Raw genomic sequence first — 20,062 nt, forward strand, 5'->3', positions numbered from 1 at the left:
TTAAGAAAGAAATTTCCGAATACAAAAGGTAAAAATTAGGGCTGTCAAAATTATCGCGTTAACGGGCATTAATTAATTTTTTAAATTAATCACGTTAAAATGTTTGACGCAATTAACGCAGATGCCACGCTCAGACAAATTTAAATGACTGCCCAGTGAAACGCTCACTTGTTAATTGTGTTTTATGGAGTTTTGCCGCCCTCTGCTGGCGCTTGGGTGCAACTGATTTTATAGGTTTCAGCACCCATGAGCATTGTGTAAGTAATTATTGACATCAACAATGGCGGGCTACTAGTTTATTTTTTGATTGAAAATTTTACAAAATTTATTAAAACGAAAACATTAAGAGGGGTTTTAATATAAAATTTCTATAACTTGTACTAACATTTTTCTTTTAAGAACTACAAGTCTTTCTATCCATGGATCGCTTTAACAGAATGTTAATAATGTTAATGCCATCTTGTTGATTTATTGTTATAATAAACAAATACAGTCCTTATGTACCGTATGTTGAATGTATATATCCATCTTGTGTCTTTCCATTCCAACAATAATTTACAGAAAAATATGGCATATTCTATAGATGGTTTGAATTGCGATTAATTGTGATTAATTACGATTAATTAATTTTAAAGCTGTAATTAACTCGATTAAAAATTTTAATCCTTTGACAGCCCTAGTAAAAATACATTATGGATGGTACTCGCAGCTCCCAGAGTTTACTGATCGTCACATGCTTATAGCTGCCCTGCCATTGGCTATTCCCTAGCATTGCAGGCATCCAATTGGCTGAGAGGGACCTCGACTGTATGTGTTTATCCCAGCGTCCTCTTCATTCGCCTTCCGTGTTCCAACAGCTTTACTTTTATTCTTTATTCTCTTTTTTTACATTATGCAGAGATCAGATTTTATGAGTATAGTGCAATAATCTAATCATAACATGTATTTGTTACATGCTTTAATGCAATTTAAAAACATTTTAAAAGATTTATGTCTGAATTTTGGGGGGCTTGGAACAGATTATTTTAGAGCTGAAACGAATACTCGAGCAACTCGAGTAACTCGAGTTTAAAAACTGATCCGAGTAATTTTATTCACCTCGAGTAATCGTTTATTTTGACAGCTCTAAGCATCACGTTTCGCTCGGACTACTTTTAATGCGGGACAACGCGCCGACGTCACGTGCGTAGAGGAAGAAGCAATAAAAAAATATAAAAAACATTTCCGCAGCCGACAGCCGCTCCAAACTACGCCGACGTTGCTAAAAACTAGCCCGCGTGATGTTAAGTTGGTAGCAGGTAGCATCTGAGGAGTCTCATAGAGATCACATGTATGTTGAACTAGATGCAATATGATAGACTCGGCCGCGTCTGGGCAGAGGTAATAAACAGCGGCCATCTTAAAGCAGTAGAGCGCTAAGCGCTAATAAAGAGCGCTAAGCGCTAGTAAAGAGCGCTAAGCGCTAATAAAGAGCGCTAAGCGCTAAAAAATAAGATTAACGTTACTGTCTGAGTCACTAGCTCACGCAACGTTAGCCCTGCGGAGGGCTAGGTTTCTATTAATTATGACCACTTTCGATGCGTGGCTAACGTGTCTTACATACAGGCTTTAACATAACATAGCTTTGTGGAGTGATAAGGGTGTAAAATAAAAACTCAATAATGCTAACTATCAATTTTAGCTTAGTAGTCATTGCTGGATAAAACACCAAGTAGCACTGGTCCCTAATGTGCTCCAATACAGCCTGTATCATACATTTATCTTGAACACTGCAAAAACACAAAATCCTATCAGGACTTACAGTTTAGACTAACTTAAAACTTAACTAGAACTTAAAAATGGCTTGACACAAATAGAAATTCAATTGAAACACGTGGGAAAAAATCCTAACTTTTAAGTGATGTGTGTTATCAAGCGTAATGGCATTTTTAAGTATAAATATATATATATATATTTTTAATAAGATCTAAAGGTTTTTTGAATGAAAGCAGTGAATTTGTCTTTTTTTTTTATTCTAGTTACATCTGAGATGCAATTGTTGGCTGTTTTCAACAATATACATCGAAAATAAAGACATTGATTGACTGAAAATGGTTCAAGATTAGATGAAATGTCTTGTTTTCTCATGTATATTCATAATTGCTCTTCACCTAAAAATATATTTGTTTTATCCGATTACTCGATTAATCGATAGAATTTTCAGTCGATTACTCGATTACTAAAATATTCGATAGTTGCAGCCCTAGATTATTTACATAGTAAGTATGTATCTATTTACAGAAATTTCAAGTTAAGAAACTACTTCGAGAACCAATTAATTTCATATATAGAGGTACCACTGCAATTACTTTACAGATTTCCTTATGTGACCATGTGCTTTGCAAAGTTGCCATTGTAAAGCTAAGTGTGCTGACGAACAGCTTGGTTTTTGGTCATAACTATTTCTTAATTGTTTGTTGGAACAAACGGTGTAATAAACTTACCATCTTACCATTTATGATAATGATCTAGCTTTGTTTGGTCTTCACCAAGAATTAGTTGGACTTTTGGCAATGATTACGCTCAGACTGCAAATCAAAGGCAGCAAAATAACTTGCTTGCTTTTGTATGTTCTTTTCATGTAGGTTTCTTAAAAGATCATTCTTTTCATCTGACAAAAACACCAGAGTTATCCATTATCTCTCATGGATTTTCTACACTGTGCCTGCTCATCATGCATACTTTGATTCAAAAGTTGGCTTGGTTTGTTCCAGGTCAATAACTGAATATACATCAGCTAGTTTGAATCTGGACAACAGAAGATTGTTCCAGAAAACAGTGCTTGCAAAGACTGAAAGTACTAAGACAAAGCAAAGCCCCTGTTGTAATAAGAAAGGAAATTAATTAAATTCTGTATTCGTAGAAAACTGAGGTGACACACACATAAAGCCCTCAAAGAACCATGTTCATTCTACATCAGAGGGGCTGCAGAAAAATGAGTTTAGACAGAGAATGTGCTGTTTCTTTTTCCCATCTGATGTCCCATTTATTCATGCCATGCAGGAAAAGAGGCAAACCCCCAATGCCCCCCTTCTCTCATTGCTTCACTCTGACAAACTTGGCCTAATGCCCAGAAACACAGTACAAGGAAACAGCCTGACAACAATGCAGTCATGACACACTGCGCTACTACACAAGCCATTCACAGAAAATCAAAATATCTTCTAAAAACATTTGGTTTGAATCGAGACTACCTAAACCCCTTTGTACTGCTTAACACTGCCACCTTAAAGAGCATACGGCAGGAGAAAAAAAGTCTTAAATGGCATTATTATGTGAATTAGAATCATATTTTGAGACGATTCGACTATATACAACAATTTAGCAAAGCGCAGATGATGAGAAATTAGTCTTTTAATCTGCCAGTTAGCCACGCCTACCATTATAGGGCTTTAGCGTCCCCAACAGGTGGATGACGTCAGCGGTAAACAGGGCTCATCGGTTTTAATATTCAGCCCATTGAGGGGGAATTATTTAGAACGAGGAAAACGCGACGAAGAGAGCCGTAAAATGTCATTGTTTCAGTCTCTCTACTCCAATATTTTTACAGGATATTCTTTTTATCCAAGTATTTTTCCCCAATAGCTATATAAATGGCTTGAGAAGGACCAGTCAGCCTGTCGAGGGGGAACTATTCACAACGAGGAAAACGTGACAAAGAGAGCTGCAAAATGTCATTGTTTCTGTCTCTTTACTTCAATATTTTTACAGGATATTCTTTTTATCCAAGTATTTTCCCCAATTGCTAAATAAATGGCATGGTCATGACAAAGAAGTCTTGTTGTAATTGGAATATGAAATAATAAAAATGCACTTATTCAGGACGACATGGCAAAATTACTCCATAATGGTCAAAACTGTCGACTTCACCTTTACTGTCGCACCTCCCGAACGATATTTTATGACACCTAAATCGGACATACGTCATTTCCCTTCCCCGGCTTCGGAGAATGTAAACAAACCAAAAGGCGTGACAGCTAGCCAACATGCTAACCCGAACCGAGTGATGTTTCAAAGTCTTCGAAGCGGAAAATCACACATAACTAGCCTGGATTTATTGACATGACGACTGGGTTGTCGATTGTCTTCGCGGATCGGCAAACCGCCCAGCGGAGAGCAAGTTACAGTTCGTTCCCCGGAGGAGGGTGGCTGCAGTTGTTGTGCAGCTAACTTTCTGCTAATGTGCATGTGGAGAGCTTTTTACATGCCTATCAATGATCAAACGTAAGTAGTCCTTTATTTAAAGAAAGTTTGTAGTGTTTACTTTGTAATCGCTGTATTCGTATTTGACATAATACAAAACAAGATGTTTACTCACTTCCTCTTAAGTCCAATGGTCCCACAGTAAATATCCACGGTGAATGGGAACCTTTTGAAACTCCAAAAAGGCGCATACGCCTCTCCCTCATACAGAATGATTTTTCTGAAGCCGTTTGGCTGGCGTGATGCGAAAAATAAACGTATTAATCCGCAAAATCAGCTGAATCCTTCGTCCTCATACACAACAGTATGCTGTATAGTGAAGAGGACGTCTTCTATCGTACACGTCACAGCACCCTCCTCTTCAATGCAAGACCGAAGCCGGAAGTCACTCATTTTCATGGCGCGGGATTAAAAAAACTAAATAAATATAGTGATCGCTTCCACACACATCCAAGCGGTCCATATCATTCAGGAGCATAAAATACCACGTGTATTATGAAATAAACATGCTTTTTCGTGTCACATGCACTTTAAGTTTCGGATGTACGTAACGTACCCTTTGCCTTAGGTTTCTGAGATCGACTAGCTAGGACTCGCTTTGCTAAGCAACTAATCAGACGTCAGAAACTTTGACGAGCAACTGTGACAGATAAAAAAAATCATCGCTCTACCTTCTGGGGAACAAGAGTGCAACAATTAAATAAGTAGAAAGTGAAATGTATATATATTATCAGCAGCATCAGGACAACTATCCAAGATGAAAGCTCCACGAATACATCCCCATGAGATGAAGCATTTAGTAAATGTCTCAGGCTCTTGAAGCTGGAAAAGGAGGAGTTGGAGGAACCACCATGAGAAGACAAACCTCTGCATAGGATGTACCACCAACAGATAACTGAAGTGGCAGATCTGAAGAAGTCTTACCAATGGTTAGAGAGTACTGTACTGAAAGACAGCACAGAGGCACTAATCATGGCAGCACAGGAGCAGGCCTTGAGCATCAGAGCAATAGAGGCCCAGATATACCACATCAGGCAGGATCTCAGGTGCAGGCTGCACAAAGAGGCCACTGAAACAGTCCAACACATAATAGCAAGGTCTAAGATACTGGCAGGAAAAGAATACATGGAACGCCATAACCAAGTAGCCGGTATAGTGTACAGAAACATCTGTGCAGAGATTGGAATGGAGATTCCTAGATCGCAATGGGAAACACCTTCCAAGGTGGTGGAGAATGAGCGGGCTAAGATGCTGTGGGACTTCCAGATACAGACTGATAAAATGGTCGTGGCCAACCAACCGGACATCGTCATCATGAATTAGCAGCAGAGGACAGCCATTGTGATCAATGTAGCCATCCCCAACGATAGCAGTATCAGGAAAAAGAAACACGAGAAACTACAAAAATACCAAGGGCTCAGGGAAGAGCTGGAGAGAGCCTGGAAGGTGAAAGCAACAGTGGTACTTGTGGTCATAGGAGCACTACGGGCCATGTCCCCCACACTGGAGAAGAGGCTCTAGCAGATACCAGAATAAACATCAGACATCTCTGTCCAGAAGAGCACGGTCCTAGGAACAGCAAAGATACCGCGCAGGACCCTTAAGATCCCAGGCCTCTGCTAGAGGACCCGAGCTTGAGATGAACAGCCACCCACCCTACTAGGGGAGATGGGGGGATGGGGAGGGCAGAGTTTTAATATGTTTAAATAAATATTGAAATAGAAACATTTTAATGACAAATTGAATTATGTATTTAATTGTATATTTATTTTCATTTTTGCACTCTTGGTCCGCCAGAGTTTCTAAGTGGTAGTAATGTTGAAATGACAACCCCCTCCATTGAATAATAAATCTGCAATGACAAGTCACATGATAGTGCAGCATCTTGTATCAGGGTTGGTGCTGAGTCGTGAAATGTCATAGCCAATGTGGCTAAACAGTATAAAAATCTTCAAGCCACATTTGAGGGTAGTTAGCCACAATAAAATTTAATGACGTAATTACTGAACCAGCTGACAGTCTTTTTTTTTCTCTGCAGACACCACAATCCTAACTGATCCATGAATAATAATGGAAGAAAATTGAACATGAGGTATCGCTTTTGTGAAATAGCAATATTTAATCAAAACTCAAAACAGCTTTATTAATGAATTGTATAATTTAAGTAGTACCCCAATTTGCGAAATTAAATTTCCAAGCTCTACTAAACACACTATGTTAAATTTTCTGTCATATCCTCTGATTGTCTGTCTTTATTTGTAATCCGCTTCATAGTGGCGCTTAAGTGTAACTTCTTGTTAGGTTCCAACACATTCTACAGACGTTACCACATGACCACACAAGCTCATAGTAAACATGGAGTCTTAAAAGACAAGCTAACTTTGGCAGACATTGCTTGGTGTTTCATGTCGGTATTTGTGCCTTGAAAAAGCATCGTTTGTAAGTTATATCCTTCCTTTGTTTCATATACTTGAGCAATGTCTGACACATTGTGGTATGTAGATTTCTTTACATTTATAGTCAAACTTTACATTATTGCATTGCTGTGAGCAGGAATTATCTATAACAGTATGTATTATCTTTCATATGATGAATAATTTTTCATTATACTGTACAAAGCAAAAAAAGCTTAAAAAAACTTTTTGTGGCGATAAAGATGAATTAAAGTGCCAGTGATGCTAAAAAGCATGTTTATCTCATATGACACACTGTGTTTTATGTTCCTGAATAAAATGGACCACTTGGATGTGTGAAGAAGCGATCGATATATTTATCCAATTTTTCGAATCCCGCGCTACGAAAATGACAGACTTCTGGCTTCGGTCTTCCATTGAGGAAGAGGGCACAGTGACGTGTACGGAGGAAGGAGTTCTCTTCACTATACAGCCATACTGTTGTATGAAAAGGACGAAGGATTCATCTGATTTTGCAAATTAATATGTTTATTTTTCGCATCATGCCAGCCAAACGGCTGCAAAAAAATCTTGCTGTGCGAGGGAGAGGCGTGTGCACCTTTTTGGGGTTTCAAAAGGTTCCCATTCACTGGTGGATATTTTGTGGCTGACATGCTCCCTGTCCCCTCAGCCGATGACCGGCGGCTTGTCGCACATCCCCCAGCCAGGAGAGCACTATACTTGGCTTATTGCCTTCTTCATGTGCCCGGTGTTCTGTCAAATTTCCCGACCGATCAGATATTGCAACTTTGTGTTAAAAATAGCCATGAATACAGCGATTACAAAGTAAACACTAAACACTACAAACTTTCTTTAAATAAAGGACTACTTACGTTTGATCATGGATGGGCATGTAAAAAGCTGTCCTCATACACATAAGCTGCACATGTAAGCTGCACAACAACTGCAGCCGCTCTCGTATGACTCTTGTTGTTTACGTCTTTGCCGTGTAGTAAAGCATTATTTCGCCATATTCGTGTTGACCATTTGGCAGCTACATGCTCCTCCGACATCGGCCAGTTTGTTCGGCGGGCATTGTCCAGCTGCTTCCCCGGCGAGCTCTCCTGTCTGTAGTAGCAGGGGAACGAGCTGTAAATTGCTCTCCACCAGGCGGGTTGTCAATCGGCGAAGACAATCGACAACTCAGTCGTCACGTGAATGATCCGGGCTAGTTATGTGTGATTTTCCGCTTCGAAGGCTTTGAAACATCACTCGGTTCAGGTTAGCATGTCGGCTAGCTGTCACGCCTCTTGGTTTGTTTACATTCTCCGAAGCCGGGCAAGGGAAATGACATAAGCCCTATTTAGGTAGCATAAAATATCGTTCGGGAGGTGCGACACTAAAGCTGAACTCGACAGTTTTGACAATTATGGAGTATTTTTGCCATGTTGTCCTTAATAAATGCATTGTTATTATTTCATATTCCATTGAGCACAAGACAATTATTTGTCATGACCATGCCATTTATTTAGCTATTGGGGATAAATACTTGGATAAAAAGAATATCCTGTAAAAATATTGGAGTAGAGAGACTGAAACAATGACATTTTGCGGCTCTCTTCGTCGCGTTTTCCTCGTTCTGAATAATTTCCCCTCAATGGGCTGCATACTAAATCAGATGAAATCGTTATTCCGCTGAGGTCATCCACCTGTTGGGGACGCTACAGCCCTATAATGGTAGGCGTGGCTAACCGGCAGATTAAAAAACTAATTTATCGTCATCTGCTCTTTGCGGAATTGTTGTATATAGTCGAAACGTCTCAAAATATGATTCTAATTCACATAATAATGCTATTTAAGACTTCTTTTCTCCTGTCATATGCACTTTAAGCAATACATAAGCTTTCTAAAATGGTGTACAGAAAGGTTTTGATTACTATTAGCATTGCTAGCAGTCAAGCCCGTCGACGGGGGGGGCAACCGGGTATGTTGTCCCAGACCTCAGGACCATAGGGGCCCCTGAATGATCCTTAATTTATTTTACTTTACATTCACATATTTCTTTTTTATTTAAATCATTGTCTGATTAAATATTATGTTCCACTCAATATATACTGTACTTAAAAACTTTCACATATTAAATATTTCGAATATTTTTTTCTTTCTTTTTTTGTACAACGCCCCCTCTACCCCCTCTGTCTTAGCAGAGAATGGTTTGACCCCGCTCTGGCGCACTCAAGGCTACACTACATACGTAGTAGCCTATTCAGCTCCGGTATGACAAGACATGCTGCTCGCGTTGAGCCGAGGAGAGAGAATGTGATGGGAGATCAGGGATATATGTTAGTCTGTGGTGAGCAGGTGCGTGAGGCTGTACAGACTCGGGTCCGGCGGCTGGATTCATCTTGGGTTTACAACCTACTGTGTATTATAGCAAACGCTAATACGAAGAACACTGTTACACACGTGCACACACGTAGCACACTGCTACGCATTTTCTTGTCTTTGCCATATGGCGTTATTTTGCTACCTCTATTCTGAGTGAGCAATAACGGATTTTGATTGCTGCCTCTATTTTGAGCAAGCAATAATGGATTGAGCACTGAAAACACCCCTCCTGCTCTCGCTCAATTTCTGCACACCTGTGCTGCCTCTATTCTGAGCGAGCAAAACTGGTTGCAATATATGGCAGCAATATAACGCCTTATTGCCAGTCAGTGGCGGACATGGCAATTTTGGGGCCTAAGGCGAACATATCCAGGGGCCCTCTTCATTAGCCTGGTACTCCAGACTCACCGCTGTTCCAGCTATTGAGTCTGGCCACCATTAAGCGGATAAAATTTCCAGGGCGGAGCAAGCCACAGCAAACGGACAGCGGAGTGGACCAATCAGCGACGGGCGGGACGAGGGACTTGCGCGCGGAAGTAAACATACGAGGAGAGCGGCGTTTATTCAACATGGCTAGCGCGAGACAGACTGTTGTCAATGACTTGTTTCGATGTGTTTTTGGTCTTTTAAAACTGATTTTACCATGGATTGGAACATATTCTCGGTTCTCCTGCTCACCATCTGTGTTGTTGTGGAGACAACCTCCGACGCGGAAGAGTGACGTTGCTCGTCAAGAACACGTCACGCAAATAAACGAATATGATTTGTCAATTGATTTTGTACTTGCTCGAGAGGCCGTTAATGGGCTGGGTCCCAGACTGTACTCTCAGTGTTTGAAAAACACAGGGAGAACAGTCTGGCCATGCCAGGCAACCTCTTCTTAGGTCAGGAGTTAAAAGGTGAGAAGGGTGTGGAGGAAATATGTTCCGGTAAACTAGGGCTGTCCTAAACAACAAATATTCTCCTGATTAGTCAACCGACTAGTTTTACAATTAGTCGACTAATCTAATAATTTTTTTTTTTTTTTTTAAATTAATTTAACAATGACATTTTTGTTGACGCTTATTAATTCACAAAACCATTTTCGAACACTTAAATTCTGTAATAAAGTACGAATAATCATGGAAATAACAATAATTAATAACAAATAAACAATGAGGGGCCCCCTGCTGGTTGGGGGCTTCAGTGGCGCCACGAATTTAATTGGTTGGCCACTGGCCACCCCGCTTGCCAGTATATCGTTAGATTGTTGCAGCCTCAGTTATGCATTTCTTCCCAAATGAATGCATTTATTTTGTTTTGTTAAATATAGAGCTGTCAAATTTATCACGTTAACGGGCGCTAATTAATTTTTTTAAGTTAATCACGTGAAAATATCGCAATTAACGCATTCCCAGTACGATTCATTCACGCATTGCCGCAAACAGACTACAATAGCGCCGTTTTACTTATATACAGAGGCATGAGGCAGAGTGGAGTAGATACAAGCATTCATTGGGGCCGTGCTTTTAATTGGCAAAAGCTTTGTCATCTCTCCCACAGCAGCTTTAAATATTGTGGGAAGCGACGTGGGGAAGAATGACAGAAGTTGATCTTTTTCTTAACACCCTGTAGTGTACCCAACGCAGAGAAGATACAGCATTTGCAGCCACCACACACAGTCATGGTTGCACCACTTCCTATCATGCATTTGGGCAGAACAGTTAAGTCGCTACAGTATCATTTACTGAAAGCTCAACAAATACACTAGATGGCAATATTTAGTCACAATATACAAACTCACATTTATCCTTTAAAAATTACAAGTCTTTCTATCCATGGATCCCTTTCACAGAAAGAATGTTAATAAAGTTATTGCCATCTTGTGGATTTATTGTTATAATAAACAAATACAGTACTTATGTACAGTATGTTGAATGTATATATCCGTCTCGTCTTATCTTTCCATTCCAACAATAATTTACAAAAAAATATGGCATATTTTAGAGATGGTTTGAATTGCGATTAATTACGATTAATTAATTTCTAAGCTGTGATTAACTCGATTAAAAATTTTAATCGTTTGACAGCCCTAGTTAAATGTACACCTTATGCATAATATATACATAACACAATAAAACAGAATTGTTGTGGAACTCAAAATGTTGACTGGACAGTTATGGACTATGCACATTAAATCATTAGTAACATCAAATGTTACACAATACACCAAAGTATATCAGTAGCCGTGTCCTTAAGTCTTTCTGATAGTTTTCCCCTGAACTTTTTACTGCAATAATATAATGAAAAACTGAAATTATGGCTTTTAGTTTTGGCCACCCCAAGATTTTAAGTGGCCCCATCTGGCCACCCCTATGAAAAATTTCTGGAGGCGCCACTGGGGGGCATAAGGCAATCTTCTACTTCACCTGAATAGTAGATCCGCTTATGTTGCCAGTTACTGTAGCTGGAGGAGAGCGAGCCTTCAGTAAAATGGAAATATAAAACAATAAATAAATTTTAAAAACTACCTACGCTCCACCATATCACAGGGCAAGCTTAACAACCTAGCCATGCTCTCCATTAAGTGTGAGCTTGCTCAAAAACTGGATTTCACTAATGTTACAAATGACTTTGCTGCCAAAAAAGGCACATCACTGTTTGAGGGCTTGATAACCCCAGGGATGTGGAGGGGGCAGGCACAGGATGTTTAGTTATACAGTTTTGTTGCTTAGCAGGCAGGCAGGCATAGCACTCTCAGTTGTATTGCATTGTAGCCTACAAGGGAAAATAGATGGAAATTGTTTATATTGTGTCACATCACATTACGGTCTGTTAAATTTAACTGTCCATTTTAAATTAAATAATTTGAAAATTTACACAGTTATTGCTTGCAAAGCGTTAAAAGTACTGCGTATGTTGTCGTGACAAGCCGGTGGCACGGGTGGGGTGGTGTGGGGGAGGCCTGTAATGGTCTCCTGTCCCCGGGCCCCTGCAAGTCTGTTGACAACCCTGCTAGCATGTAGCAGTTAACAGCCAGTAACAGATAAACTACATGTTGTCAGGAAAATTATGTCCATTCGTCCATTTTCCGGAAGGTATGCTTATCCTCACGAGGGTCACAGGTGGCTATCCCAGCTGACTTTGGGCAAGAGGTGGAGTACAGAGTCAATTGCTAATCAGCTAACTAAAGGGGGGTTGCAGGGGGTTCCATGAACAAATATCACTGATTCATAAATGTAGTGCAGTAATTACATTAGTAAAATGTATATTTGATGTTAGCAAGGTAACTGAACCACTTACAAATGTAATTCAGATTCAAGGTTATATAAAGTATAACCCGTTTATCTATACTGTGCTTCTAGTTACTTCCTAACTTTATAGTGCATTAAGACGATAATTCGGGATAGTAATTGAAATATATTCCCTAAAACCGTTTTTGTTGATCTGTACGGTTCATTTTTTTAAGTGTTTAAGTGTTAGGATAATGAAGGTTTGAGAACTATCACCCACCCACCGCAGCCAGGCCCACTGCGCTACCTGAATACATGGTGCAGACTTTTTTGCTGCAGTGTCTCAACTCTAGTGGGATGGGCCATGATCCAGCTCTGTACCGTTAGGAAGCGCCAAGTGTCAACATGAATATGTTGTAAATAACACGAAATACTTAAGTGAAATATAAACGATTAAGTTTTAATTGCGCAAACGATGATGTCTGCAGTGATGATTGGTATGGCCAAAGTAGGCGAGGTCCAGACACACTGCAGTTCTCGTTCATAAAACGAAGAAAGGCGACCTTTCGGTGCTGTTGAAAACATATTGACATAGCTTACATACGCTGATTAAGGTTATTTTAAAGAAGAAATGTTATTCCAGCACTTTGACCGCCAGAACGAAGCGCGAATCGTATCCGTGCACATGCTATAAATGATGACCAAAGTATGTTAAATTAGCTTACCTGTTATAATGTTCTCCTCTTTCGTCGTCATCGAGCTTCCTATATTAGCCTCCTCCCGAGCCTTCTCCCCGATACAGCTACACCAAGCAATTGTCTCGTTTTATTGGGAGAATCGATCCAGAAGTGGGGAAAAATAACAATACTAGCGAAGTGGGGGCAAAGGGTGCTTGCCACTTCACTTCCCTTTGCCGCGTCCTGTCCGGAGGCTAAAACACGGGGAGAAATGGAGAGGCAGGAGGTCTCTGAAGTGAGTGTAGGGAGGGTGGCAAGGAACACAGAGGATGTTGGGACCCCACATTGCTGCGGCTGCTCTCAACGCCCCGCCCATCACATTCTCGCCTGTCCTGGCCTGGAAGTGCAGATCACTATTACTGCAGCTTTGCGCAGGACATCCTGCTGACTGCTTTGCTCTATTCCAGGCATTATAGTGTTGATGATCCCCCTCTACGCATGATAGAACAGACAATATACAGTTGTGTTCAAAATTATTAACCCCCTACAGTGGATAAGTGTTTTTGCAAGTGTGACGTTCATTTTTCATCTTGTTAATGATCACATCAAATAATGACTTGTAAAATAGACAAATACAACTGAAGTAACAACAATACTTTTGAAAATATTCCAGATTAATGGCCTTTCTGTTATTACCTCATTGAAAAAAATATTCAAACCCCCCCAGTCCACCACTCTTATGGGGAGCCATTTGGGTTGAGGTCTGGAGACTGGCTAGGCAACTCCAGAATCCTCTTGCTTATCCTGGCTATGTGTAAACATTGTCTGTGACTTCTTCCGTTTAATAGTAATCTTTCTTTGGATTGGGGCTCCATGAAGGGTCTCAACTCATGGTGTTTAAAAGATTCTAAGAAACAGTGAGGAATCAGTCCAGAGCTAATGTACAGAATGTACAGTATACATTAGGGATTAGATTCCAAAATGAAAATAAAAATTCTAATTAATTGGAAGCCCTGTAATTATTTAAACTTGATTCAAGAATCGAAGCATTTTTCAAGACCAATTTATTCAGAAATCCAAATATTCACATGCTTTTTCTGGCAAATGATGTTAATATAGAATTGCTGTGAGTATGACAGAGGTGGATGGCTGCAATCAGACTGCAAGTATATCTGTTTCTTCCTAAAATATGAATTTTTAGGGCTGACTTTTCACACTATTTTCCGATTAGGTGTCCAAATTGGATCTGGGCCTATTCAGATTGGGCCACATTACAGGTTGCTGTGGCAATGAAGGCATCATTCAGCGTAGAGTGAGGTCAAGGACAGTCTAAACTGAGCTGTTCAGACTGAGAAGCATCTTGTTCGTATCGTATATAAAACTACCTCTGGTATGTTGTTTCAATCCGTTTCTCATAAATTGGATTTCTGTGCTTTGTGACTGTTCAGACTACAAAAGAGCCATCCAGTTTCAATCTGCATTGACTAAAAATTCTGAGCAAGGCCTAGGAGTGCATGGGGAGACCCATGCGTCATAAGAAAAAAAAAAAAAAAAAAAAAAGAAAAACTTAAGCCAAGTCAACATGCACACACAATCATCAAATAGGATGTAAGAAGAGACAGGAAGTGTTGTGATGGATATTATTGTTATTTTGTCTTCATCTCAGTAATGTGCTCTGTAAGCTTGTTGTTTTAGCTGTGCTGTTGTGAAACGGCTATATCAATAAACTTGACTTTATTAGATACTGTTCAGGTTTATTTAACTCCGTAATCAAACTAGAGGTAAAAGGCCTTCAATGCCTTTGTCATCTGGACTAAGATATTTTCTGACTAGAATGTGTCAAGGTTATACAAGATGTTACATCTTTCTTGAGGATCTGGTAATGTCACATGTGACACCACACTTCCAGGCAGCATCTGTCAAGGATCCCATTCGCTGCAGCCACACTGAGTCACCTGGTTCACTAGCGCATGAGGTATGTACTAGTAAGTGTGTGCATACTGTAAGAGAATAAGTGTGAGTTGTACGTGAATGGGATTAGTAAAAATGCACAATAGTAAAGTGAACATGAGCTTCTTGTTCCTTGGTTGCTGTAGGATGCATAAGGAAGAGGTGCCAGGTCTGCAGGCCATCTGATGAGGTGAAGACAAGCATGACATGTACCAAATATGCAAAATTCTTTGCAAAAAGCACAGCGTAATGACATTACAGACAGATAGGCAGGCAGACAGACAGATGGACAGACATCTTGTTCATGTTGCATAGAAGGATTGGTGGAACTACAGTAACTACTTCTAAGACACGGTCCGTTTTTATTTATTTATTTTTATAACTGGTAAAAGTATTACATTTCAAGCAGGTATTGTACTGTACATGCCGTAGACAGCTTGTTTAAGCATCGCAAACATTAAAATCAATAAATAAACCGTCAATTTTGAATGGTGCTGAAATAGTGAAATTGTATTCAGGGGAGCTCAATCAATCCCCAAAATGGGCAGTACTCAAATGTGTTATGAAATTTGACAGCAAGTGATTTTAAAGTAATAGCAGAACATATTTTGAACACATATCCATCCAAAAAAGTGACAGAAAACACTTAAAGTGCCTTTGACACGAAAAAGCATGTTTATTTCATAATACACGCGGTATTTTATGCTCCTGAATGATATGGACCGCTTGGATGTGTGTGGAAGCGATCGCTCTATTTATTTAGTTTTTTGAATCCCGCACCAGGAAAATGAGTGACTTCCGGCTTCGGTCTTGCATTGAGGAGGAGGGCGCTGTGACGTGTACGGTAGAAGACGTCCTCTTCACGCTACAGTGTACTGTTGTGTATGAGGACGAAGGATTCAGCTGATTTTGCGGATTAATACGTTTATTTTTCGCATCACGCCAGCCAAACGGCTGCAGAAAAATCATTCTGTATGAGGGAGAGGCGTATGCGCCTTTTTGGAGTTTCAAAAGGTTCCCATTCACCGTGGATATTTACTGTGGGACCATTGGACTTACGAGGAAGTGAGTAAACATCTTGTTTTGTATTTTGTCAAATACGAATACAGCGATTACAAAGTAAACACTACAAACTTCCTTTAAATGAAGGACTACTTACGTTTGATCATTGATAGGCATGTAAAAAGCTCTCCTAATGCATTAGCAGCAGCACGTTAGCTGCGTTAGCTCCAGCCACCCTCCTCCGGGGAACGAACTGTAAATTGCTCTCCGCCGGGCGGTTTGCCGATCCGCTAAGACATTCGACAACCGGGTCGTCATGTCAAATAATCCAGGATAGCTTTGTGTGATTTTCCACTTTGAAGACTTTGAAACATCACTCGGTTCGGGTTAGCATGTCGGCTAGCTGTCACTCCTACATGCTCCGAAGCCGGGGAAGGGAAATGACATATGTCCGATTTAGGTGTCATAAAATATCGTTCGGGAGGTGCGACAGTAAAGGTGAAGTCGACAGTTTTGACCATTATGTAGTAATTTTGCCATGTCGTCTTGAATAAATGGATTTTTATTATTTCATATTCCATTTAGCACAAGACTGTTATTTGTCTTGACCATGCCATTTATTTAGCAATTGGGGAAAATACTTGGATAAAAAGAATATCCTGTAAAAATATGGAAGTAAAGAGACAGAAACAATGACATTTTGCCGCTCTCTTCATCGCGTTTTCCTCATTGTGAATAGTTCCCCCTCGACGGGCTGACTGGTACTTCTCAAGCCATTTATATAGCTATTGGGGAAAAATACTTGCATAAAAAGAATATCCTGTAAAAATATTGGAGTAGAGAGACGGAAACAATGACATTTTGCGGCTCTCTTCGTCGCGTTTTCCTCGTTCTGAACAATTCCCCTTCAATGGGCTGAATAGTAAAACCGATGAGCCCAGTCTACCGCTGACGTCATCCACCTGTTGTGGACGCTAAAGCCCTGTAATGGTAGGCGTGGCTAACCGGCAGATTAAAAGACTAATTTCTCGTCATCTGCGCTTTGCTAAATTGTTGTATATAGTCGAATCGCCTCAAAATATGATTCTAATTCACATAATAATGCCATTTAAGACTTTTTTTCTGGTCTCATATGCTCTTTAATAATGAAATTATATTGTAATTACTTTGCATTCTTCAGCTGTCTTGGCCCCTCCCACAAAAAATCTCCGAACAGAAGATTATGTCACTTTCAGACTCAGATGCAGCTTTTTGCAGTCTTCTAGTATGCTATCTATCGCATTCTATTCTCTGGTTCCTGTGTGACTGTTCTCTTATTCTGTCAACATGTACTAGCTAGCACTGTACTAGAAAGCTAGATGTGATCAATTCAGGTTGGGATGTCATGATTAGGGATGTACCGAAAGCAAAATTTTTGGGCGAAACCAAAAACCGAATATTCCAGACATTTGGCCGAAAAAGCGAAAAATGAAAGGCAGAAAAATACACCTGCATATAATTATTTATTTATTTTTATTTTATTTCATTGTTTTCCGATTAATGCTCTTTGCCTTAACATTGGTTCTACAACCCCAGAGGCTCAAGACTTTTGATTTAAGGTGCCAATTCTGAAACCCCATGGGAGGGTGCATTGCTGATGTTGTCAGATTTTCTCAGTTAAATGAGATCCCAAAGTATTTTTGTGTGGAACTGCAGTTTACAACAATATCAAAAAGCTATTCTGTTCTCGACAAAACTAGTAAAGCTCTTTAGAACGCCATTACAATATCTCATGTTCCTTAAAATAAGATTTTGTTGTTTTGTTTTCTTGTGCAACTAGCGGAATTGAACGAGTGAGTCGGGCGAGCGGGCTGAGTTCTAGTGGCGACGAAGCCGAGCGAAGTCGCTCCCGGCTTGATTAAACGGCGACTAGCAGAGGGGTGTGTGGAAGCCGTGGAAAAAAAGTGACAAAAAAGGAAGTGGTCGTGCTATAAACATATTGTACTAAACCACAGCAAATACACATGTACTCATTTATACTACTATAATCAAACGAACAGTATACAAATAAACTCCAAACTACTCAGGCACGGGCTAAAATGCACTGTACTCGATGTGACGTGGGACGTCAATGGAAAGCAACTTCAGAAAGTGTGTAGCAGCGATGAAACTAATTTTTTCCCCTTCATTTATTAATTGATATATTTCTTTGATACCTCAAAATACTTCCAAACTGCAGACATGTTGGCTGTGAGCCAGCAGCATTATCTTGCCGTGTTTTGATGATGTCATCACAAGAGGACTAAGGTTCTTCACACTTTTCGGTGGTAAACATTCAGCCTTTTAACCGAAAACCTACAATGAATTTTTAGCTATTTTCAGCCAAAGGTTTTCGGCGCCGAATTTTCGGTGACATCTGCAGTCACAATCATTCATCTTCTGAACTGCTTATCCTCACGAAGGTCACGGGGGTGCTGGAGCCTATACCAAATAACAACAGGCAAGAGGCAGGGTACACCCTGAACTGGTTACCAGCCAGTCGCAGAGCACATAGAGACAAAACACCATTCATTCACGCACACACTCACACCTACGGACTATTTGGAGTGTTCAATCAGCCTACCGTGCATGTTTTTGGAATATGGGAAAAAGCCGGAGTACCTGGAGAGAACCCATGCAGGCCCAGGAAAACATGCTGAGTCCACACTGGGAGGCCAGTGACATGATAACCATTTCATATTTGTTCTTTTGTTATAACACTAACTGTGCAATATATAAATATTATATTTTACCACTCTGGATGGCTAATTCTTGAATGCTGAGGAAAATATTTGTTGAATTTTATAGAGGGCTCCACATAATAATATGCAGAGGGGAAAAAAATTAATGGGAAATGACTACCTTCCTTAGATGTACTGTACATGTATAGTTGTGTTCAAAATTATTCAACCCCCACAGTAGATAAATGTTTTTGCAAGTTTGACATTTATTTTTCATCTTGTTTATAATCACATTTAAAAATGACATGTCAAATACACAAATACAACTGAAATAACAAAAGTATTTTTTGAAATATTCCAATTTATGGCCTTTCTGTGATTACTTAATTGACAAAATTATTCATTCAAAATTATTAGCTCCTCCTTGCATAAATTTAGTACTTAGTACAATATCCTTTGCGTCAATAACATCCTTTAGACGTGAAGCATAGCTTGACACAAGTTTCTTGCAGTGATCCACAGGTATCTTTGCCCATTCGTCATGGGCAAAGGCCTCCAGTTCATTAACATTTTTGGGCTTGCGTGCTGCACTGCCTTCTTCAAGTACCACCAGAGATTTTCAATGGGATTTAAGTCTGGTGATTGTGATGGCCAGTCCAGGATTTTCCAGCACTTCTTTTGCAACCAAGATGTGGTACATGTTGAGGTATGCTTAGGATCATGAACAGACTTCAAAAATCTATCGACCGGACACTTCGTCATTCTGTGACATGTCAGTGAAACGCATCACGCCTTCCCGTAGGAGGCTGTACCAAAGTCCGCATTATTTAGTAATAGTCAGTCAAAGACAGAACACACTGTGAGCCCAAGCTTGGATTTTTGAAAAAGTACGAAAGCTGTACCGCATAGAAACACCAAGGATTGTCTCAGGAGTAATTTGTTCGAGGATTCAAGGTAATTATTATATTTTTCATACCATGCATGCATTTGGAAACGTAAAAAAAAATCAATGGGAGAAAATAGGGGCTACAGCATTGGTATTATACTTCGACATATATATGTAAAAAAAACTGCTAACTGTCCGTTTTTTTTTTTTTTTTTTTTTTTTTGCTTTTAACCAAGAATCGAGACTGTTTTACGTCCATATCTATAAAGAATTCAGGGATTTAAGCACTTATTCAAAAGAACTTTCAACGCAAAAAGCTCTTTGTGTTACGAAGGGGGCGATTACAGTGACTAAACTAGCAGAACATTCCCAATATTTACGTAAGAAAAACTGTTAACGTCCCGTTTTTTTTTTTTTTTTTTAAACCAAGGATCGAGAAGAATTGAGACTGTTTTACATCCATATCTACAAAGAATTCAGGGATTTAAGCATTTTTTCACACGAATATTCAACACAAAAAGCTCTCTTGTACTAAGGGGGCGACCACAGTGACTAAACTACACAGTGACTAAACTAGCAGCACATTCGAAATATTTATGTAAAAAAACTGCTA

The 20,062-nt window shown here is 39.7% G+C and overlaps 1 protein-coding gene across 3 annotated transcripts in view; it reads right to left on the reverse strand.

The window, feature by feature from the left end:
- Positions 1 to 13,230, reverse strand: part of hspa12a (heat shock protein 12A) — a 55,709-nt gene extending 42,479 nt beyond the window's left edge. For all 3 annotated transcript variants that reach the window (XM_057848743.1, XM_057848742.1, XM_057848741.1), the window contains exon 1: positions 12,961 to 13,230. In XM_057848743.1, coding sequence (XP_057704726.1) covers positions 12,961 to 12,991 — 31 coding nt within the window. In that variant the 5' untranslated portion in view covers positions 12,992 to 13,230. The remainder of the gene's footprint in view (positions 1 to 12,960) is intronic.
- Between the last annotated feature and the right edge of the window lie 6,832 nt (positions 13,231 to 20,062).

This window comes from Corythoichthys intestinalis, chromosome 10, assembly GCF_030265065.1.
Source record: "Corythoichthys intestinalis isolate RoL2023-P3 chromosome 10, ASM3026506v1, whole genome shotgun sequence".
Lineage (NCBI taxonomy): Eukaryota > Metazoa > Chordata > Actinopteri > Syngnathiformes > Syngnathidae > Corythoichthys > Corythoichthys intestinalis.